Here is a 23,889-nt window from a genome sequence, read left to right on the forward strand (position 1 = left end):
AGCCCGCAGACTGACAGCTCGGCGCTCGCAGTGTCGCGTCTCTTTGGAGGAATAGTCTGTTTGAATGCGACGGCCCTCCGGACAGCTGGATGAGCACCAACACTGAGTCCTGGGGGCGATGGAGTTTCTTACCAAATTGGAGTCTTTACTCGGATGTAACCACACGCCCATGCGACGATGTCTGTGGATCCTGCAGTCAGAGTCCAGGTTAGGTGACAGTAAACGCTAATTGTTTACGTATTAAATACGGCTGTTTGGAGCAGAAGACGTCCACTGGGACCTGATGAAACACTTGCGCGAATAATACATAATATAATAATAATACTCGGTATTATTATGCTATATTATTAAGGTGATGGTATAAGGGAATCGTGGAGCCGCCATCGCCTCATATCATCATGCAAAGCTTCGGTGACAACACTGTCACCGAAACCTCGCTGCTTAACTGTCTTTGCTAAAGAAGTCTCGGACATTTAAAAGCTTCGCTGCAAGAATATTGATTGGTGATCTGAAACTGCCATGCGCGCTCTTGGGGCAACAGGATCTGAATGCTGGCATCCTTTTGCTGTCTCCAGCGAAGAAGAGTGTCTTTCCTCCCCGTGGACTCGTCCACAGCTCAGATGGAGCCCAGCAGAGGCGAGTGAACCAGACCGCTGCTCAGAGACCGAGGCCGGGTTGTTGTGCTCAGACTCGGCTGGATGCTGAACATGGTGCCACTTTGCTGCCGCCGGCTTGTTTCTGTAATTCCCCAGCTGTCTTAAAATGGACGGGCTCTTTTTGATAAAGTCTATTCACGGACGTTGACCTGGCTCGTGCATGCAGGATTCAGCCTGGACCGGCTTGTTGGGGATGTGATATTTCAAAACGCAATTTATCAGAGACAACAGCTCGTGTTTATGGAGATGGCTGGCGGGGGAGGTGCATCTACACCGGGCTGCATGAGGAACAACGAGGACGCTGCTCAGAGGATTTCTCTCAGCTCAAACACAGACTGCTGTCTTTATTGGCAGCCCAAATAGTTCATATCCCATACTAAGATCATTCAGTTGTGTTTTTCTGAGCGTCTCTGTGGCCCTCAGCGTCCAGAGTCCCGTCCTCAATGGGCTGATCTTAACTTCTACTAGTCCACTCATGTGTTCATCAGGGCAGAGATTCAAAGGTACAAATCATCACTTCAGATTTTTGTTCAGTTTGGATAAACTCTGCCTAGATGTAACATCAGCGTAGGGCATTGTTAATGAGTATGTTACTGTTTTATTAATAAATAAAGGCAGCAATTGAGTGAAGGCATCTTTCTCAAGGATTTCATGGGACCTGCTGTTTCTTAGATAAACACATCCTCACGTCTGCTGAGAAAACCTGTGGCAGCTTTCCAAAAGACATAATAGTGGAAACAATCAATTAGGTTTTGTGGAGGTCACACTCGATGTTGGACCTGCTGTGCGTTGTCCCTGCGTGAACTTGACTTTGGGAATACATGTTACTTACACGCTGGCTAGCAGCAGCACAGCAGCCAGCAGTGACAGGCTTTGGCTCAGCTTCGGCAGCGAGATGTGGTGATGGGGGAGAGCAGTTGCAGCTCTTTGATCCTCTGATCCCCTCGGCCCCCCACTGCTGGTGGAGGACGTCTGGTCTCTGTCAATGGGCCACGTATGGATTTTGTGCTCGAGCTGACCGAGGGCAGGCCTACAGCGTCAAACACTAGTGAGGCTGCCATGAACCCATACGGCAGAGCGAGCAGCACAGCAGCCCCCCTGCCCTGCACCAGCTGTGGGGGCTGCTGCTCGCCGCCTCCCCCTAGCTTAATCCCCTTATCGACTACCTCGTCCTCCTCTTCCATTCCCCCGCATATGACCCCGCCGCCGCCAATGTGTCCTGCCCCGGTACTGCAGGTGGAGAATGGCAGCAGCTGGAACTCCTCCACCATCTCCTCCTCTGGCTCCCCAGACTCCCAGCCCGGACACCGCTGTGGCGCCAACAATCCCAACGCCTACTGGACGGCAGTGTTCGACTACGAGGCCACAGCGGACGAGGAGTTGACCCTGCGGCGCGGGGATCTCCTTCAGGTTCTCTCTAAAGACTCCAAAGTGTCTGGGGACGAGGGCTGGTGGACGGGCAAGATCCAGGACAAAGTGGGGATCTTTCCATGTAACTACGTCACAAGAGGGGACGCCGCCAACTACCAGCAGCTGACCGCAGGAGGGCTGGTGGCGGGCAGGGTGGGCGACTGCCCCTTGGAAATCGACTTCTCAGAACTCATCCTGGATGAGGTGATTGGAGCTGGTGGGTTTGGGAAGGTCTACAAAGGAGTATGGGGGAGAGAGGAAGTCGCAGTAAAGGCCGCCAGGCAAGACCCCGATGAGGATATCAGTGCCACGCTAGAGAGCGTGCGGCAGGAGGCCCGGCTCTTCTGGATGCTGCGGCACCCCAACATCATCTCGCTGCGCGGGGTCTGCCTGCGCGAGCCCAACCTGTGCCTGGTGATGGAGTACGCCAGAGGGGGGGCTCTGAACCGAGCGCTCGCCGGAAAGAAGGTTTCCCCGAGGGTTCTGGTGAACTGGGCGGTGCAGATCGCCACGGGGATGGACTACCTGCACAACCAGGCCTTCGTACCTATCATCCACAGAGACCTCAAGTCCAGCAACAGTAAGTACTGCAACCAAGAGAGACTCTGCATCAGAGAGACTCTGCATCAGGGGATGGAGTTTGCTCAGTTGATTGGAGATGTTTCAGTCTTCATCATGTGAGCCAAACTGTTATAACAGGTGTTACCTGCAGGTTGGGGATCGTAGCCCTGCCATCATAAGACCCAAAATGTGGCCAAAGGCGCTAGAATATTTACACAAAGATATTCTTTGTCACGGCATCATTTCCAGGGTCAATAATGAACCTAAAGCTCACTCATGTAAGTCACAGCTCAGCTCCAGGTATCTGAGGCAGCTCAACAAATACACAAAACACAGCTCCACTATGAACACACAGCTCTAATGCAACGATCCTGTAACATAGTACACCTTCATGAAAGTTACTTTAGTTTCTGTTGAAACAGGTTTAAAGAGTTGATTTAACTTTACGGTCATATTGAAGAATGTAGTTTAAGTTGCTCAATTCTAATGTTGTGTCTATCTTCATTAACATAATGGTGTTGTCTATTTAAAAGCTCCAAAAAAGTGTGTTTTTCTTAAAAAACTGAGCATTATAACTTCACGAAGAGAGGATTTATTATAGTGTATATTCCTCCGTTCATCTCTTCTGAACACATCAGGGAACAGCAGCATTGTGTTGGTTTGACAGATGCACTGTTTCTTGTGCTTTGAGTCAGCGGGTAGAGATGCTGGGAGAAGATTTAGTTTGGACAGTCAGACTATTTCCTCCTGTAATCAGTCCTTAGGCAAAGCTAAGCGAACACCTACAGAATCCTGGCTTTAGAATTGATCGTCCCATTTCTTATTATAATCCTTTAAAATGTAAAAATCTTTCACCCTCTGCAGTACTTAAGAGCAGGACAAACATATGAAATAAGGCAAATACCCTATTCAAGTATAACAAATGAACCACTGAAAAGAGGATAATGTGATGTATTGTTGTATTGATCTATTGTCCCACTTCTAAAGTATGCATTGACTTATAATTGTGTCTTTGATTGGTAAATAAGCCGACATTTACAAACGTACTAAGGTCATCCCTCCATGACTTTACAGAAATGTAATTATGATTAAATATTACCATACAGATTTTTTTCTGGGAGCTGACGCTGGATGAGTTAAATTGAACGCAGCAGGAAGACCTACGTCCTGGAGAGCTGGTCTCCTTCTGCCATCTTTTCCCTGTCATCTCTCTCTGCACCTCCTCCTGCTCCTCATCCTCCTCTTCCTCCCCTCCTCAAGGAGAGCAGTTCTGCTCTGCAACTCACTGGGCTATTTTTGGTCCTTTGTGCTACTTGCTGTTTAAAGACGCAGTTGCAGTTGTTGGTGCATCAAAGAAATAACACATAGCGAGCATCTAAGTGCATTTCATGTGTGTGTGTGCAGGTCAGAGTGTGTGTGTGTGTGTGTGTTTATATATGGTGTACAAATATGGGTGGAGTGTGCAGGATGCAAACCAAAGGCCTTTTAAAGCGGGAGACAGGCAGAAAGTAAGCTTAAACGCACTCTCTGCTTCATCTTCCCAAATGTTTCCTCATCTTCAATCCTTCGCTCTGTCTTCTTGAGACTTGAACATGCACACCCTGCTTCCACGGCTCCCTCCTCCTGCTGTGGCTCGGTAACGATGGAGGATCAGATGCGTATTGGACAGCAGAGCCTTGGCAACAACGCCACAACGCTGCCTTTCCATGGAGACATGGGCGCTGCTTCTGTGTACTGAGTCATACAGCTGCTAGCTGCTGTCAGCTGCTGCACAAAATGTCAGTCTCCCAATTTAGAGTATTGTCTGCGTGGAAATAGCAACTGAACAAGTGATGCCTCTCCAAGGGCTTGGACCCTGTTTTCCACCCTGTGGGGACTGAAAACGTGTGGGTGCTAATCGTAAAGTATGTGATTAGACCGAGACTCACACTCATGTTCTGACTGAGGGATGTTAGCCTGCGATACCCAGAAGGTAAAGAAAGTGAGAGAGACAGAGCTAGAGAGTTAAACGAGTGGATGAATAACAGGGTGAGAGAGAGAGAGAGAGAGAGAGAGAAAAAGAGAGGGAGAGAGAGAGAGAGAGAGAGAAAGAGAGAGAGAGGGCGAGGGAGAGGGAGAGAGAGGCTCTGTGTGTCTTGCGAGCAAGGCGACTGATGGGAAAGAACAAGAGAAGAAGCGCACGGGGCACAGACAGCGGTTCATCTCAGTCTTGGGTTACAGCTCAGCTCATTGTCCAGGTGCGCTGGGCTCAGGTGTCCTCTTGAAACCACCGACCACTTGGCAACAGTGCGGTTACAGAGCCGCTCCTCTGCCTTCCATCAGCGCTCAGTAAGACTCAATCTCACGGGAAGATGATGAGTCTTCTTTCTCCTCAGAAGAAGTGACACCGCTCACAGGCTCAATGGCTGTTTAAAGCTTTGCTAACATTTAACAAAACATTTGTTTTTGTATTTTTGGCTCACTCACACGCTTTCATCTAATTTTATCACAGCCAAGTTAAAGATGTTATGAGGCGTGTCCGCGTGCTCGTGTCGTGTTGTCTGTGTAACGGATCATCTGATTACCGTGACCGCCTCAGTGATGTCATGATGTGACATCACTGAGGCGGTCATCACTGTGTGTCACGATGTGTTTGTGTGTTGGCAGGTCAAAGCCCCGGTGGTCACGCCTCACCTGTCCTCTGATTCTGGATCAGTTGCTCGTCTCAAAGCAGAGGGCACGCGTCCTTGTGGATTAGTTGTCTGAACTGTTCAAAACCAAAATATATTCATCTTAATATCAGTCAGAAAAAGAGAAACTAATCACGTTTCAGAAGCTGGAACAGCACATTTATGGAATTACAAAGCTCCATAATAATTCATCAACATAGTTTTAAGAACACGCCACAGTTGAAAAGATCTAACTATTGTTTATTAATAAAGTGGTAAAGTTCAAATATACTTATTCAATGTGGAAGAGAAATTCTAGAGATAATCAGAAACATCTTAATCTTCTGAGGAGTCAAAAGCTCCAGAAGAAATGAGTAAGAGGACCTTGATCTGCTTCATTATCAGTGTCAGCACATCCCCTTCATACAGTAAGGCCTTTGTGTATGTTACTGACACTTTATATAGAGCTCTGAGAGGCTTGGAGTCAGCTGCAGGTAAGACAATACAGGTGAGCTGATCACCTGCCGCAGCAAGACAGGTCATATCTGTCCCTGCAGGCTGCTCTCACAGACAGATAATGTCATGTTGAACATGTCTCTCACATACAGATAATGTCATGTTGAACATGTCTCTCACATACAGATAATGTCATAGTGAACATGTCTCTCACATACAGATAATGTCATGTTGAACATGTCTCTCACATACAGATAATGTCATGTTGAACATGTCTCTCACATACAGATAATGTCATAGTGAACATGTCTCTCACATACAGATAATGTCATAGTGAACATGTCTCTCACATACAGATAATGTCATAGTGAACATGTCTCTCACATACAGATAATGTCATGTTGAACATGTCTCTCACATACAGATAATGTCATAGTGAACATGTCTCTCACATACAGATAATGTCATAGTGAACATGTCTCTCACATACAGATAATGTCATAGTGAACATGTCTCTCACATACAGATAATGTCATAGTGAACATGTCTCTCACAGACAGATAATGTCATAGTGAACATGTCTCTCACATACAGATAATGTCATGTTGAACATGTCTCTCACATACAGATAATGTCATAGTGAACATGTCTCTCACAGACAGATAATGTCATAGTGAACATGTCTCACAGGGAATCCACAGACAAATGTGAATAGTTGACGCTTCTGTGATGCTTTACTGTAAAGGCTGACTCTGAAAGACACTCAGTGACGACTCGGCTGCTGTTTGGACCGCCACGGCTTGAAATGGACGCCATGTTTACACAGTCAACAATCATCTGAATAATGGGAAAGCTGTGTCTGGAGCAGGCTTGTCAAGTAGGAGCTGATGCTGTTTGCTCATTGCGCTGGTCACAAAGCAGGAAAAGACTAATTAATGTAACTGATCTCTTTGCCTTTAGCTGTGCTATACTACAGCTGTATGACTGTACTGTAGCTAGCATGACATGACCAACAGCACCACTGTAATAGCTAGTTAACAGATTAGCGAGGCGAGATAAGGCCAATACTTGCTGCCATTGAAACGCCTGCATCTGGCTGTGTGTGTGAGAATATCAGAGTGAGTCTGCTGAGGAGAGGATTAGAGCCGAGGCCTGTGCCGGATGATAATCCCTCAGAGAGACTGTGACTAACTAGACTGTAAGCTAGCAACACGGCGAAATGGAGCGAAAGAAGCTGGTATCACAGGCCCTCGAGCCCAACGTGTGCATGTATATGAGGGGCTCCTCTTGGTTTAGGGTGCAGGTTAGCTTCAGGTACGGTGGTTGAGCAGATGCTCACACTCTGTGGGTTTGAAACGTGTTCACTGGTGTAAATTAGACTCTTGGACAGAATGATAACACGGCTGGCCGTGTTATCCATTTTCATTTCCGTGAATGTCTGAAGCTCAGTGCGTGTACAGTAGAGACACGTGGAGGTCGGACATCGGGGAAGGCAGAGAACTCACTGCTACTCCCACACGCATGTACGTACACACATACACACACGTACACGCTGCAACACGCTGCAACACGGCAACAATGACCCCATTCTCACACAGCAGCCCAAGACACAGCAGGGAACAGGACTCACAATGACAGGAGTCACTGCGGGGGGGCAAAGGATGGGACAGCGAGGCGGCGAGGGGCGACTGTAGGCCACAAATGACAGAGCGGAGGGATGGGAGCAAGGCAGGATGGGTAAGAACGCAGTAGCTGAGGAGAAACCCCTGCAGGCTCGGGTGGGAAAGGGAGTAGATGATGGGGGAGGGAGGAATAGAGGCAGGAATAGGGACAAGTACAAGGGCAGTTTGAGAGGAGGTCAAACCATTCTTATTCCTCTCAGTGAGCCACAGATTAAGGCTAACGCTTGTGATGCCACTATCTGTGTTCGTCTGCACTGAAGGCATCATTATATCAGTGCACCTCAAGTTCAAGTCAAAGGCACGTTTTATATCGACGAGCATATAATAACCAATAATCTGACTACTAAAACACATGATTTGCAACGACAAGCATCCAAATCGTGTTCTGACCACAAAGTACACTCCTGGGCATTTGAATGAACACATTCACTGTCGACAGGGAGAGCGACAGTAACACAACGACACCAAACAGTGACACCGGATCAATGGCTACAATATAAAACACATGCACACACACACACATTGTTTTCTCTACTGCTCAATAAAAAGTTGATTTGGAGCCAGTGAAGACTCCCCGCTGCTCTCTTTTACTGCAGCGCTTGAGCTCAGTGCCAACTTACACACAGTCACACATTCACACATTCACATAGTCACACAGTCACACATTCACACAGTCACACATCCTGTTGTGCGCTGTTGCCCATTATGAACTGAACAATGCAGTTGAGGAACAGTTTTAATCATAAACACACCACATTGATGTATGCAATGTATGTACTGCGGTTTGACACGCACACTCAGACACACACACACACACACACACACACACACACACTGTACACTGGTGGATTATATAGTTGCAGTATATTTGCATAAGAGGCAGAAGGCTGGAGGATCTTGTAGCTTCCAGGTTTCTTGCTGTCTGCAACAGATCATAGTGTATTTTATGTTACTCTGAGGCAGGAAAAAGGCAAACAGGAGAGCGGTAAACACTGAGCAGTGAACACTGAGCAGGCGGCGTGCCTCTCCTCTTTATCAATTCACTTCAGCTCCTCAGTCAGTCGTCGGAGGAGCATCGACACGAGAGGTCGCCTGAGACCAAAGTCATGATGACAAAGTGTAACCGCTCAGCTCGTGCAACAGAGACAGTACACTCGTCTCTCTTTTTTTTTTTTTTTAACTTAAGCTATCAATGGAGTACCGCTCCTGAATAGGAGCACATTATGACTGTGTCTCACCCCTGCACGGGGGCGGAGCTGCATTTCAGGAGACAAAGCGACAAACACAGTAATGCCACACATTCACACTCTCATTGGCACCTCCAGGGCTGCTGTGTGATCGGTGGACGCTGCTCTTAGAGGGTCATTGTTGTTCTGCAGCAGCCTGGCACGGAGCGAGGGCCGCCGGGCCGAGCAGAGAGGGCGCTGGGCGTCTCTTCACCACGTTCACACTGCAGCAAGTGGAGGACGCTTCAGTCAGACGCGTACATTCTAAGTGTGTCAAGTCCATACGAATGTTTTACACACAAACACACACACACACACACAAACACACACACACACACACACACACAGCTCAGCTAGTCTGGGCTCTGGCAGCTGTGTGTGTGTGCGTGTGTGTGTGTGTGTGTGTGTGTGTGAGCAGACAAAGTGAGGCTTCAGGGTGAAACTCAGGATCAGAGCCTGACGGCTTGTGGTGGTCCAAGTGGAGCCAAACAGGGTATCAGTGACATGTGAGCACTGCAGCCTCCATATCAAAGCATGGGAGATGAGTTGTTTATGTGTTCATGTGTTTATGGGCTCTAAAACATTTTGTGAAAGTGGTCTCTGCTGACTCAGTAAATCATGTTGTTATATTTCCCATCTTTTAGATAACTGAAGGGTTTGAGCTATAAATGTACCACATGTCTTGCATTTCTCACACTGTGTTAAAACTAAATAGACTTTAACTCCTAATTGCTCCCCGTTGCTGTGTCAACGGTGTATTGAGCAACAATGTAAGTCGTTTGCATAAAAGCGTCAGCTAAATGACATGCAATGTAACTTTAAGTTAAAGAAACGTTCCGTCTTCCTCTTGAAATCTTTTGAGAAAGGAGATGTGTGGAAGCCGAAGGAAATGGAGAGACTGATACAAAGACATCTGGAATGTGCTGCCAGGAGGACAAAAGCTCTCCCTGCAGTCATCTCTCTTTACCTCTTTACCTCTTTTCATCCGCTCATTATAACCTTCTCCCTGCTAGTTCCTTTTCTTCTCCATCTCTCTCTCTCTCTCTGTTTCTTTCCTTTTCGTGCTTCTCTTCCTCTCGTCAGCTGCTTCTTTGCCGTACATCATTCTCCCTCATGCCCTTATTCCTGCAGCTCTTCCCTCTTGTCATTTTGTCCTTTCCTTGCCTCCTTCCTCCTCTCATCCTCCATATCCCTTCCCCCATTCAGCATCTTCAAATCGCTATGCTTTTTGCTCGTCTTCCCCCGACACTCCCTCCATCTCCCACAGCATGAACACACAATCTCCTCCCAGTGTTTCACTCAACTCTTCGTCTCTCCTGCTTCTCTCCTTCCACTTCTCCCTGGTGTGTGGGGCAGCAGGGAGGGAGAGAGGCAGGGGAGGGAGGGAAGGAGAGAGAGAGGGAGGGAAAGAGAGAGGGAGAGAGAGTGAGGGAGGGAGGGAAAGAGAGAGGGAGAGAGGAGAGAGGGAGGGAGAGAGAGAGAGGGAGGGCGGGGATGACAATTGGGGAAAGGGGGATGTGAGGGTGCAGTGGCAGCGGTGAGAGGTTGATGGGAGGTTTCTCTTCATTGGAAAGGTTTTGATCTCTCTATACAGAGACTATAGAGAGACTAGAGAGACTATAGAGACTATACAGAGACTATAGAGACTATAAAGAGACTATAGAGAGACTATAGAGACTATACAGAGACTATAGAGAGACTATAAAGAGACTATAGAGAGACTATAGAGACTATACAGAGACTATAGAGACTATAAAGAGACTATAGAGAGACTATAGAGACTATACAGAGACTATAGAGACTATAAAGAGACTATAGAGAGACTATAGAGACTATACAGAGACTATAGAGACTATACAGAGACTATAGAGAGACTATAAAGAGACTATAGACTATACAGAGACTATACAGAGACTATAGAGAGACTATAGAGAGACTATACAGAGACTATATAGACTATAGAGAGACTATAGAGACTATACAGAGATTATAGAGAGTATAGAGACTATTCATAGCGCTCAAGCTCTGATTTGATAGTGAGCTCATGATCTAAAAGTGTTTTCACATGTGTCAATGTGGAAAAACAATGGGCAAAATATGTAGACACCAATGTTTACAGTTTAGCTAGAAGTGTGTTAAAGAACGTGCATTCAGTTTGGCACACTTAGTAAATAAATGCATTGGCTAAAAGTGCTAATGGTTTGAGAAATCGTGCTTCTAGAATCACTGTTAGTATTTAAGCGTTCAGAAAAAACTGTGAATAAATGCTCTCGTCCCAACGCAAAGGGAACTCCATCTCTTTAGATTGGCCTCCCCAGAAAGTTGGCAGACTTGGATAAAGCACGAGATGTGAGTCCAAACTCTAAAACACTGGATGCTATAAGTCCCATAATGCATCACTGCACCCTCCCATACCTGTTAAACACACGCATATAACTCAGCTGCTTGTTAGAGCGATCTGTCCCAGACCCGGTCAGGATGACCTGAGGACCTCAGTGGGTTCCTCTCCTGTAGAAAGAGTAGAACGTTTCTCCTCCTGTAGGACGTTTCTCCTCCTGCAGAAAGCTCAGAGTCACAGGAGACTGTAAGAGGTTTTAACCCGGACATTAAGCGAGAGGAAAGAGAAAACAAAGCGTCCTCATGCGGGCATGCGGTCATGCAGGCTGTCTTCTCTTCTGCCAGCGTCACCGTCTCTGTGACCTCTGCCCTTGTTACCATCACAACAAGTTAATGACACAGCAGACTGAGCCAAAACAACACAAAACAACAACAACAGCTGCCAGCGTGTGTTCCTCCTCTGCTCACGGTGAATCTCATGAATCATCTGCAGTCTCAATATGTAATGTTTAATGTATATATGGGATGCATATTTCAATTTTCATATTTAATTTTGAGTTTTATTGTTTTATCTCAATTCAGTTTTTCCGATTGATTATTATTTATTTTATTTTATTTTGTGTAACTGCACCAACAGATGGCCTCAGGGGAAGACATATTACACACACACACACACACACACACACACACACACACGTGTATATATATATATATATATATATATATATATATATATATATATATATATATATATATATATATATATATATATATATATAAAGATTGTGAGAGTCCTGAAAGAGTCTTCTCATCCTGATATTTCTATTTGGCACTTAGAGGTCTTTGTTAACTTTTGTGCTTCATATAAGAACAAAGACTATGAGACAATAAAAAGGGACGGGCAGTTCCATCACTTTGTTCAACGTACAATGCAGACGTCTAAAATATTGTTTAGTTCAACGCTACAAGAACTGGAAAAACCTGCATCAAACTCTTCATGATGCACCTGCAGCGTCTCCTGGTTTTATTCTGGACCAAGTTTCCAGATAAGAACATCACATGTTGTTTATCATTAACTTTGATGTGGCTCTGACAGAAACCTTCACCGGAAGACCTTTTACTGCAGTCCTCTGTGTGGGAATACCTGAGAGGCCGATGTGTCACCTGCGCTCGCTGCACTGACTGCAGGAAATCAATATCTATTATTATTATCATCAGTGTTTGTTTCTCAACACTTAGCGGGGTCAGGGTCCGGGGATGGAGGAGCGTGGTGGCTGTCTGAAGGTCAACAGGTGACCTGGCAGGAAGCTGCTCTCTCTCTGCAGGTGTTTGTGACAGCTGATCAGCATCACGTGACAGGAATGACACTCTCTGTGATTGTGGCAGTGAGGAGCAGGAAAGCAGCAGTTATTCTTGTTGACTAATTGTAAAGTAAAACATATGACAGTGTCATTAATCATGAGGCATTATGGCCTGTGGCATCCCATAATGCTTGTTGCTATGGAAGACTTTGCAGTAACCAAGCAGCTCGCTGTGTTTCTTGCTTCCTCCTCATCGTGTGCATGACTCTATTGTGGGATTCCAGCAGCATTACAATGTGTGAAAGCCACACTCTGCTTGATAAGATGTGCTGCATGCGGGTTAGCTGTTGGCTGTTAGCTGTTAGCTGTTAGCTGTTAGCTGTTGGCTGTCGGCTGTCGGCTGTTGGCTGTCGGCTGTTGGCTGTCGGCTGTTGGCTGTTGGCTGTCGGCTGTTAGCAGAGCATCGCTGCATTTAGGTTTCTGCCTTCAGCCCAACACACCAACGTGTTGATCTCTGTGTTTGACGTATGTCCTGAACGCCGGCGGCTGCAAACCTGTGTGGATTAATGAAGGAGGTGTGCAGGTGGTGTTCAGAAGAGACGGAGGCATTCTGGAGGTGTGAAAGTAACACAATGATGTTTTAATTCAATCTGGAGGAGAGCGGGTGGAAGTGCTGCTTCTGGAAACAGTTCATTCAGTTTCTGCCTCTTGGTTCTCTGTCCTCCTCCTCCTCTTCCTCATGATGTCCTGTTGGCCCTCCATAGTTATACACACAAAACAAAGCAAGGCAGGTTCACGCACTCTGATCATTAAACATCTCGTCTGTCCTCCTTCATTAGACTCCAGAAGGAGGAGAGAGAGGAGACAGCTGTCCGTCACAGAGACGACCGCATCAGACCATTTACTTTATACTTCTAGTTCAATAAATAGTTGTATCTAGTGCCAGATGATCCTACTAATGAAAAATGCTTCATAATAGAGATGTGAACATGTCAAATACGATCAAATAAAATTAGATTATATGTAATTTACAGGATTAGAGAGCATGAAGACCGATTGTTTCAGCTGTAATATAATTAATATAAAGTAGTTGAACCTTCACACAAAGCTAAGGATGTTTAAATACTGATTACATGTCAGTAGTAGTGTAAGACTTCTACCAGTACAACAGTAAATGCACAACTTGTACTGAGTGTATTTTACAGTGTACTTCTGCTACTTTTACTAAAGTGAAGGACGTGAATACTCCTTCTGAATACTCCTGACGAAGAGAAACTGGTCTCCTAGCGAGCGTGTGGACAGAGCACAGAGACACACCTTCATCACGCTAAAGGTTGTGTGTGTGTAAACAAAGACATGGCTATGTGTGTGTGTGTGTGTGCGTGTGTGTGTGTGTGTGTGTGTGTGTGTGTGTGTGTGTGTGTGTGTGTGTGTGTGTAGCCTCTCTCCACCTCCCTTTGCATACGCTGTAGATAAATGCCTCCCTGGGATGTACAGTCCAAACATTTCCATAGCCCTCACACGGAAATGAAAAAAGGAAGTTGTCTATGGAAGAGAGAGATAGAAGAGATAGAGATAGAAGAGATAGAAGAGCCAGAGATGAGGTTAACTTAAACTCTAACAAGGACGTTGTGGACTTTAACAGGCGCTGCTGGCCCAGCGTGCCCTCCAGCAGAAACCACGCCCGCTCTGCAAACACTGCCGTGTTATTGACCTTGCTCAGCGTTTACAGCTTGTTGTTGAACTTGAGACTCGCTGGATGTTTGGTGAATTGTTTTTCTACTTTAAAAATGATTTCCCTGTCCACTCTGTTCATCATACATGTGTTAACCACCTGTTATCTACTAATGGATGAACTGTTGGGCTCATAAAGTGTCAGAAATATGTGAAAAAAAGATAACGAGCGTCACAGTTTTCTAAAGACCAAGCGGAGGTCTTCAAAGGTACTTTCATGAAGAAGTAAAAAACATAACATAAAACATAAAAACCTAATGAATGCAGATCTCCTTGCTGTTTAGTTTGACCTTGTGACCTTGTGTTCACAATACTGTTATCTTTGTTAATGTATATTTGTGTTATAAAACATGTACACAGAAACAGCTAACATCAAGATCTATGTTCCTTTTTCTTTCTTGTTGTGTCCTTTAGTACCAACACTGAACGGGAAGTACAACCTCCTGAAGTGTGTTTGACTTTAACGCCTCTTACCTCTCTGCCCGCTCCTCTCCCTCAGTCCTCATCCTGGAGCCGGTGGAGCCGGACGACCGTGGAGGAAGAACCCTGAAGATCACAGACTTCGGTCTGGCCAGAGAATGGCACCAGACCACCAAGATGAGCGCGGCGGGGACGTACGCCTGGATGGCGCCCGAGGTCATCAAGCTCTCGCTCTTTTCCAAGAGCAGCGACGTGTGGAGGTACGGCCTCGTGTCCGGGCGTCGCCTCGCCGGCCACGAGGGAAGTGTTTATATTTACAATCACTTTGATTACTGGTCACAAGAGTTCGGTGGTCAAAGATTTGAAAGATTGGGATAATGTGATGTAATTTTCTGCAAATACTGGTTGAGGAAATATTCAGATACTTTTCCAAAAGTACAATTAAAAATACTCCATTACAGTTTAAAGTTCACTAAAGTAAAATGATCAGCAAACTGTAGTAAATGTATCAAAACTCACGACTGATACTTTATTATATACAACACTTAATATACACACTTATTATTAACTTATACAAATATATATAATACAGCATGTGTTATATTATTAACACAACTGATACTTTAATGTGTAAGCAGCATTTTGGTGATGTAATTTTTTTCTCAAAAACACAGACATATACAATAGATATATAATAATAATAATAATAATAATAATAATAATAATAATAATAATAATGATAATGATAAATAAAACTGATGAGTTGTTTTGGGGTAAAAGGTTCAACATGAAACAGAGTTTAAAGTAGCATGACACCACACACGTGTGCTAGAATACAATACTTTAATAAATGTGTCACGTTTTCTTTAATAACTCATTCAAAACTGACTTTTCTTCATTGTTCACGTTCAGTAACTGAACCACTTCCTGTCATTTTAACACCGCTGTACTTTTCACTTAATGATATAAACAATTTGTATGTTTAACACAGAATAAAAAGGTCAGATCCTGGAAAGGAATGAAAGCTTTCTGAGCCGCTCAGAGCTGGACGGATAGTTTTTGGCGCTGTGGCATTACAAGAAGAAGTGAATAAACACAGAGCTGGTGTCTCCCCTCACAGCTTCGGGGTGCTGCTGTGGGAGCTGCTGACCGGAGAGGTTCCCTACCGGGAGATCGACGCTCTGGCGGTGGCTTACGGCGTCGCCATGAACAAGCTCACCCTGCCCATCCCCTCCACCTGCCCCGAGCCCTTCGCTCAGCTGCTGGGAGGTGAGCGCCGCCTGAATGCTGACGGAGGTCACATCGAAGCTCCACGGCTGTTTGTGTTGTTGGCTCGTCCTCCTGCTGCTCGTCTCACGTGGTCCATTCAGTCATGGTTGACAAGCAAACCTTCAGGATCTTTTGGGGCGATTTTACTGTACACCATCCATCACATATGACCATGAACAAGAAGGCCTGCTGGGTGTTTTAAGTGGTCTGGCCTTTCTGTCTTCATTCTGCATCTGAGATGACACAAAGAGATGTGTTACTGCAACACACACTACAGTGTGTTGATGTAACACACTGTAGTGTGTTGATGTAACACACTGTAGTGTGTGTTGATGTAACACACTGTAGTGTGTTGATGTGTGTGTTGGTGTGACACACTGTAGTGTGTTGATGTAACACACTGTAGTGTGTTGATGTAACACACTGTAGTGTACGGAGTCTTTAAACTAAAGTCCACCTCTGTTCCCCTCAGTGTTAACGTTCCCTCTGGTCTCGGTTCCTCAGAGTGCTGGAGTCCGAACCCGCGCAGCCGGCCGTCCTTCTCCAACATCCTGAGACGGCTGCTGGCCATCGAGCAGTCGGCCATGTTCCAGATGCCTCTGGAGTCGTTTCACTCCTTACAGGAGGACTGGAGGCTGGAGATCCAGCAGATGTTTGACGAGCTCAGGGCCAAAGAAAAGGTGAGGTCACGTCAGAGGTCGTCAGTTTCTCACCTCATTCTGTCGTTTTGGGACATTAAAAATAATGAAAATTAGTCTTTGACAGATTTAAATAATACATCTAAGGATGTTTCATGAAAGAGGGATTTCAACAGGAAGTCATTTTACATTAAAGACGGGAGGAATCTCAGCGCATTGCTCTCTGATCTTCACGCCTGCCTGCGGTGTTTCTGCAGTCACCTTAGCAACAAGCATCTTCCAAAAGAGGTGTTAGAGGACGTGCTTCTGAGCTAACAACACCTCAAACTCTCTCTTCTCGTTGACTACTCCCCTTCCTCTTCCTCATCTTCCTCCTAGGAGCTGAGGTCCTGGGAGGAGGCGCTGGCCCGAGCAGCCGAGGAGCAGAGGGAGCAGGAGGAGCAGCTCAGGAGGAGAGAGCAGGAGCTGGCAGAGAGGGAGATCGACATCGTGGAGCGAGAGCTCAACATCATCATCCACCAGATGTACCAGGAGAAGCCCAGCGTGAAGAAACGGAAAGGACACTTCAAGAAGAGCAGATTGATGAAGCTGGGCCGAGACAGCAACTGCATCAGTCTGCCCTCTGGTGGGTGGAGGAGGAACTACAGCTGTAACAACAGCCACTGTAACTGTGTGTGCGTCCATTGTTACTTAAAGATAGCACCTTGTGTATTCTCTTTTAAACAGTAGACATTTTCACCACTTTAGAAACGTGTTACTCTCTAAAGCTCTATTCTGCAAATGTGTCATAGTTTTACTTCACAAACAAATGACATTATTGATAACATTATTGGACAAATTGGAAAATGATACATTCCTTCAGTTTGAATGTCCTTGTGATTGTTGCTGCATCTGTTTATGTTAGTTAGCGAGCTTTATGTTACAGGCCAGGCAGACAAGGAGAAGTAAATATTCATGAACCTCGTTTAAGGTCCAGTTTTAGCAGTTCAAGTTTCATCTGTATATTTTATTTCATTCGATCTGTAAATTTAATATTCTTTCTTTTTTACTGCTAATTTTTTTCTTAAATCTTTAATCTATTTATTACCATTTTACTGTTTATTTATATTACTCGTTTCTTTTATCTTATTACTTATTACTTGTGAGCAGTGCTACTGTAATCCTGTTATTTCCCCACTGAGGAACTAATAAAGGATTATCTTATTTTATCTTATCTTAAATTCACTGGAACGAAAAGGCATAATATGACAATCCACCAGGTACTTATGAGCGGAAGGAAAGATGCTCGAGTCAGGTGATGAGGACAGGTGGGAAGGTCAAAGGCTCTCTGATGTAGAGGCAGGAGATGGAGGAGGTGATAACAAAGGGAGGAGCCAGAGGTCATCGGGACGCCACTCTTCTAGCGGAGTTCATCCTCGTCTGTTAGGACGAAAAGTTCTTCATGTTCTAACTTCTCTCTCTCGCTCACCTGCAGGCTTTGAGCATAAGATCACCGTGCAGGCGTCTCCCAGTGTGGACAAGAGGAAGACTCAGGGCAGCGAGAGCACCACCCCGCCGGCCAGCCCGGGGGTCATCCCGCGGCTGAGGGCCATACGGCGTGAGTGAAAACACAGGAAGTCAGATGGCCTCCTGCGGAGAGAGAGAGAGTAATGTTGTCTGTCCTTCAGTGACGCCGAGTGACGGCAGCAAGACGTGGGGCCGCAGCGCCGTGTGCAAGAAGGAGGACCTGTCCAGCTGCAGGAAGAAGGGCCGCACCTGGGGGCCGAGCTCCACCCTGCAGAAAGAGAGGGTGGGGGGGGAGGACAAGTACGTTCCCACCTGGTGTTCCCACTTTGTGTTCCCACCTTGGCTGCATCTCAAGTCTCTAAATGGCATTTCCCTCACTTGCGTCCCTTCCCTGCGTCTTAGTCCCGCCCACCAGGGATGCACGGAGAGACGCAAGGAAACCAAGCGAGGAAGGAAGACGTGAGGAAACATGTTTCCTCACGTCTTCCTTCCAGCTGATCACAACTGATCAGCTGTCAGTTGGCGGAGTTGAGTCTTATTTATTAATTATTTACGTCGGTATGTTTTGAAATTCTAATTGTGACATTATAAAAGAACCATACATGTTGTAAAACGTGTTTCCTCTCTCCAGCTCTCTGATTTTAATTACATACATAATAAAAGTTATTGAGGGAAACAACAGATCAAATCTTTGAAGAAAATAGTTTGTGGTCCTTTTTTTGTTCAGACTTAACATATCTTTTAACCAGATGGTGAATAAGAAAACACTAAAATATATAACGTTTATTTTGTGATCGTCTGGTATGAAACTCCAGCGATTAGTTCGCTCAGCTGCAGCGTCCAATCAGATAACAGAGGAACAGTGAGGGGGCGTGTCCAGCGTTAAAACACTTCCTGGAAGTCTGCTCTCGGGGCTCCTCGATCATGACTCCTCCGACTTCCCTCCTCGCTCCTCGCTCCACCGAGCAGAATAAGAGCTTTGGGACGGCCTTCAATATGGCGGCGCAGAACCACTTCCGGTTCAATCGAGGAGTGAGGAGCGAGGAAACGACAATTTAGAGACTTGAGATGCACCCCTTGTGTTCCCACTTGGTGTTCCCACTTGGTGTTCCCACCTTGTGTTCTCACCTTGTGTTCACACCTTGTGTTCCCACCTTATGTTTCCACTTTGTGTTCACACCTTGTGTTTACCTGATGGAGGCAGTGAGGCTTTACTTGTGTTTAAGATCATTTTATGAAATGTTTCACAATGTTCCTGGTGAATGACGACATGATGAACACGTACAAACACACTGTAGGACAAACACACTGTAGGAGAAACACACTGTAGGAGAAACAGCTTATTTTATTCCTCACATGTTTCTGGACAGATCATTTCTCTTTACACGGAGAAACAAAAGCTTTTATTTATTTATGTTTTATTGTGTTTTTCACTGCTCCATCGTTTCATATGTCATGTTTTCTTATTGCTGACTCCTGTCCAGACCTTTGTCTGTGAAGTGTTGAATGAACTTACTTTCATCAACATGTCATTACTGTGTGAAGCTTTCCTGATGTAAAACGTGTTGCGGCTCATTTCTATCTGGTTCCACTGTTTCATGTTTTAGAGGCGTTCATGTTGCTGTGTGTTGACGTCCTGGCGTCTCTTTGCAGGTTGAAGTCACTCGGGGAAGGATGCAAAGTTTGGTCGTCTAGTGCACCAAATCTGGGAAAGTCCCCCAAACATGCGCCCATGAGCGCCGGCTTCTCCAGCCTCAATGAAATGGGTGAGTCTTCACTTCTCACTGTGAGTTTGTGACAAGAATCCATCATCTTAACCCCTTTTGTGTTTCCTTTTCTCACCAGAGGAGTGCGGTGAGTTTGAGGAGTCTCCAGGGTCCCTGGTGCCCTCAGACACCGGCAGCAATGGGGCGGTGGAGGACTCGGGGCCCCTGTGGGGCAACCTGGGGCCCAACTTGTTGCCCTATGTCGCCAACACCAGCTCCTGCCAGGGCGGGGCGGGGGTGAACTACCAGGACTCACAGCGCCGCTGCAGCCAGAGGAAGAAGAGCGACTTGCTGCTGTTGGGTTGTGCCTCCCTGCTGGCGTCCGTTGGCCTCGGACACGACCTGCTGCAGCTGGGAAAGCTGCAGGTGAGAACCCAATAGAACAACAGCTGGCAGGACACTTCTTCTAGAGGAGACATGGAAGGAACTTCTAGTACTTTCATGGGTAGAAGTTACATAACCAGGAGGTTAACAGGCGAGCATAGCAAGTGTTTGATGATTGTACAGTCCCTTCATCTTAAATTAATAAAACAACTGTCGAACGGCATGAAACCAGAAGCACAAGCTGCCGCGTGACCTGCAGCATCCTGCCGCGTCAGCACGGGCCCATGTTTCCAGCAGCTGATGGATTTGTGTTGTGAGGTTTTCCGTCTGTTTTTAAAGCAGACGAGAGTCTTATGAAAGAAGTCACTGGGTGAACAGCGAGAGGACGAGTGAAAGAGATGATTAGATGTAATCTCTGCTGTGGTTGCTTAGATAAGGTGAGGAAGTGACTATCAAAGGAGTAAAGGAACATGTCGTGTTGATGTGATGTTGTTGCCAGGTGCTCCAGGACGAGCAGGACCAAAGCAAAAAGAAGGAGGGACTCTTCCAGCGGACGGGTCGATTCCGCCGCAGCACCTCTCCGCCCAGCCGAAACCTCTCCCTGTCCCTCTCCAGACATCAGGACTCGGCGCTGGCCTGCACGGACCCGTCTCCCTCCGTCACACTCCTGTCTTTGTCCTCTCTGTCTGACTGCAACTCCACTAAGTCCCTCCTTCCCTCCGACCCGGACGACTACCCCCTGACCCCGGTGACGGGGCTCAGAACGCCGGCGGCGCCGCCGGCTCCCGCCCTCAACCCGCTGCTGGACCTGCGGGCGGAGAGCTTCAAGAAGGAGCCCAACCAGTCGCTCACCCCCACCCACGTGTCTGCAGCGACGGCCCTGAACAGAGGACACAGGCGGACCCCCTCGGAGGGGGCGATACGACCCAGAGCTCACACCCTGGGTCACCGCAGGACGCCGTCAGATGGAAGCATGCCCATGCCTCCTCCACCGGGGGCGCCACACAGCACTGCTAAGAAAGGTAGGGGGCGGATAGATCATGTCTTTACGACGCTGCACGTGTGGAGACATCTTACTGTTGTTTTGTTTCATTTGTAACAGACTTGACACAATGGCAGCGTTTAATAGTTAATATGAAAGACACACAGTCTCTCATATGGTCTCGCTATTGTCGCTGAGGACAAGCACGGCTTTGAGACCTTTTCCCTTTTGGTGCATTCAAGTCTTGTGGGAAACCCTAGTGTCCTGGATCGTTAAACAGTTTGCTGGGAAAAAGCAGAATGTGATAAACCAGCAGGATGTCTCTATCCTAAGCCCCTCCCACCAGGCGAGCACGTAATGCACGCGCTTCATTCACCTGTAGGACAACTAGTCATCCCTTATGGACTCGTCATCCAACCTGATCCTGATGCCGTCATCGTGGTTATTCTCTGAGAGTTCTCCTCCCGTTGCCGTTGGGCGGTTCGGCCCTTTGAGATGACCTTTTGGTGCTGTGCTTTGAGGCGCTAACGAGCTACGTGGCTACAAGTCTTTGGCTAAACTTTTAGCAACATTTTCTCTAAATCTGAGAAACGCTTTGCTGATATGAACACATGTTTTCTTGCAAAAGATATCCAGGTTGCTTTCATGCTGCAATCTGTATTCTTCATCCTTCTTGTCTCAGGTCCACAGGTCCCTCTGGACGCCGCCCGCCTGCCCGACCCCTCCGTCATCTTTCCGGTCCCCCAGCGGCGAAAAGCCCCCGCTCCACCGATCCCCGACCCGGTTCCTCTCTCCCTCGTCAGCCCTCTCGAGCGACCCAAGACGCTGGAGTTCGCCCCGAGGCCTCGGCCCACCCCGGCCAAGATGAGAGCCGACCCCTGGAAGCTGGGCTCCCTCTCCCGGACCCTCAGCTCGTCGCCCGGCAGCGGCTGCGACAGCCCCCTCGGCTCCGGCGACAGCGGCGCCGGCACCGTGCGACCCAACCTGATGGACATGGACGTAGAGGGCCAGAGTTCGGACCCGACCGTCCCCCTCTGCGGGCAGCGGAAGCGGGTCGCTCTGTGTGCCCAGCAGTACTCGTAGTGAAGCAGCCTCGTCTCCTTCTCTGCGTTCAAACCCGTTCCAGGACTTCAGAGCTCGGGCTGAATGCCGACTGAGCCGAGCAAAGGGATCTTACTGAAGTTTGCAAAAACATCCCACGTTACGTTTTAGGCACTTCCTGGAAGCCGTTCCTCTCAGGCGTCCCTTTGGTGTCCTACGGTGTGAAACCCCGACAGCAAGGCTTCCCCGGTGGTGCTCTACCTGCACGACACCGAGGCCTTTAAAGTGTTGAAGTGTCAGCTCCCTCACCCCCCTCTCCCTCCTTGGAAGCCATCTCTCCATCTTCTTAGCGCCCCACGACATGGACTCACAACCTCCAAAAGCCATTGAAGTACTTCAGAAGACACTTTGCTGTTGTTTCACTCCGACTCGTCTGAGTGTCTTTTGTCCGTGTCGCTGCTCACTTTCTGCTCGCTTCTCTCGCTCCAAAGAAAACATGTTCATTCACATTTCACCTCCATGTTTCAGGAGTTTTTTCATTCACAGAAAACAGACATTTGACTGTTCTTAATAGAGTGTCTTTGTTCTAATTCTGCACGCCAACTGTTCTGCCGTAGCACAAACATTCCCTTAAACTCTGCCTCCATCCATCTCTCTGCATGGGGTCATCGTCCTCTCCCCCTGGAGGCCGAGAGAGGAGGAAGCCTTTTATCTCACAGCATCCTTGTCTTGTACAGAAGGAAAACAAATCATTTATTTACTCTTGGTTTGGCAGACCAGGTGTGTTTTTTCTCTGTGTGAATGTGTGTGTGTACTGTACACGTGTGGAAGCACAAAACGGGTTCATGTGTTTGCGTGCTGGTGTTGTTTTCCGTGTGAAAGGTCCGCTGAAAGAAGCACTTCTTCAAACCAAGCTCTCCTCCGTTTGTTTCTGACACGTTTTACATTCCTCTGTCAGTCAGTGTGTGGACACAACAGGAAGTGACACAACAGGAAGTGACACGACAGGAAGTGACACTGAGGGGTGATACTACCGGATCTCAGTACCAACCTCCTGTTGACTGCTTGAAGCTTCAAATTCTCCTCTGACCGCTTCACGTCTCCGGCCCTTTAAAGCCTCTCTGTGTGTTTGACTCACGGCTGACAGATAAACTTCCATCTCTCTGGTCCAGGAGTTTGTCTGCAGGGGGTATTTTACTTGACAGTGTACATTTCTCTCGGTGTGTGTATGTGTGTGTGTGTGTGTGAGGGTAAATATGCGTGTTTGTGTTACTATTTGTATGGGATGATGACAATCCCGTCAGAATGAGCCCAAACTCCTCGTGCGGTTAAGAACACTGAGTATTTATTAAAATATATTGTTACTATTGGAAAAGATAAATTGTTATTACAATGCTCTTCCTGGGATTTCTGTATATATTTGTTAATATAACAGGAAACACCAAGGAAAACCCTGCTTACTAAAACGTTCATGTCGTCTCCTGTCTCAACATCTCTGGTTTCAATGAGGAAGAGTGTGAAACGTGAAGAATGAGAGACGAATAAAAATAAAAACTAAGAAAGATGCTTCAGTGTCAGTAATACATCTGTTTTTTTTCATCTATGATGTGTGAGCATCTGAGAGATGAAGGAAGTACTCAGATCCTTTTCCTCAAGAAGCAATGCAAGAATGTTAAAACACTTAAAGTAAAAGTCATATTAAGTAAAAGTAAAGAAGGAAGTATTCTTGTGAGCTTGTTCATGCTGATGCATCAGTGTTGCAGTGTTTTACATCCGAGTAGATGTGAAATGATTTTACTTTTTTCTAATATTTAATGCCATTTACTTTCTTTGAGCCATAAAGATTTATTTAAATGAAAGTATGAAATCCCCTCACAGACATCTGAAGCCGACAGGTCGTCCCAACACACTAAGCAGTGTGTTGTGTCTAAC

At 46.6% G+C, this 23,889-nt stretch overlaps 2 protein-coding genes across 2 annotated transcripts in view; one reads left to right on the forward strand and one right to left on the reverse strand.

Moving 5' to 3' along the window:
- On the forward strand, positions 1 to 23,517 carry map3k10 (mitogen-activated protein kinase kinase kinase 10). Its single transcript, XM_068584476.1, has 11 exons — positions 1 to 2,646; positions 14,511 to 14,691; positions 15,552 to 15,700; positions 16,205 to 16,380; positions 16,717 to 16,963; positions 17,813 to 17,935; positions 18,006 to 18,144; positions 19,498 to 19,610; positions 19,690 to 19,976; positions 20,434 to 20,956; positions 21,599 to 23,517. The coding sequence occupies exons 1-11, from the start codon at positions 1,653 to 1,655 to the stop codon at positions 21,997 to 21,999; spliced, it is 3,333 nt and encodes a 1,110-aa protein (XP_068440577.1). The 5' UTR covers positions 1 to 1,652; the 3' UTR covers positions 22,000 to 23,517.
- Positions 17,958 to 23,889, reverse strand: part of ttc9b (tetratricopeptide repeat domain 9B) — a 23,275-nt gene continuing 17,343 nt past the window's right edge. The window contains exon 4 of the transcript XR_011077903.1: positions 17,958 to 17,967. The gene's annotated coding sequence lies outside the window, so the exon portion shown is untranslated. The remainder of the gene's footprint in view (positions 17,968 to 23,889) is intronic.

This window comes from Clinocottus analis, unplaced genomic scaffold, assembly GCF_023055335.1.
Source record: "Clinocottus analis isolate CAN_PGR_092001 unplaced genomic scaffold, fCliAna1.0.p SCAF_2, whole genome shotgun sequence".
Classification (NCBI taxonomy): Eukaryota; Metazoa; Chordata; class Actinopteri; order Perciformes; family Cottidae; genus Clinocottus; species Clinocottus analis.

Coding starts and splice junctions, on each gene's coding strand:
- map3k10 (XM_068584476.1), top strand. CDS start 1,653: ATGGATTTTGTGCTCGAGCTGACCGAGGGCAGGCCTACAGCGTCAAAC. Junction 17,936..18,005: donor GCGGCTGAGGGCCATACGGC/GTGAGTGAAAAC, acceptor TCTGTCCTTCAG/TGACGCCGAGTGACGGCAGC. Junction 18,145..19,497: donor AGGGTGGGGGGGGAGGACAA/GTACGTTCCCAC, acceptor GTCTCTTTGCAG/GTTGAAGTCACTCGGGGAAG.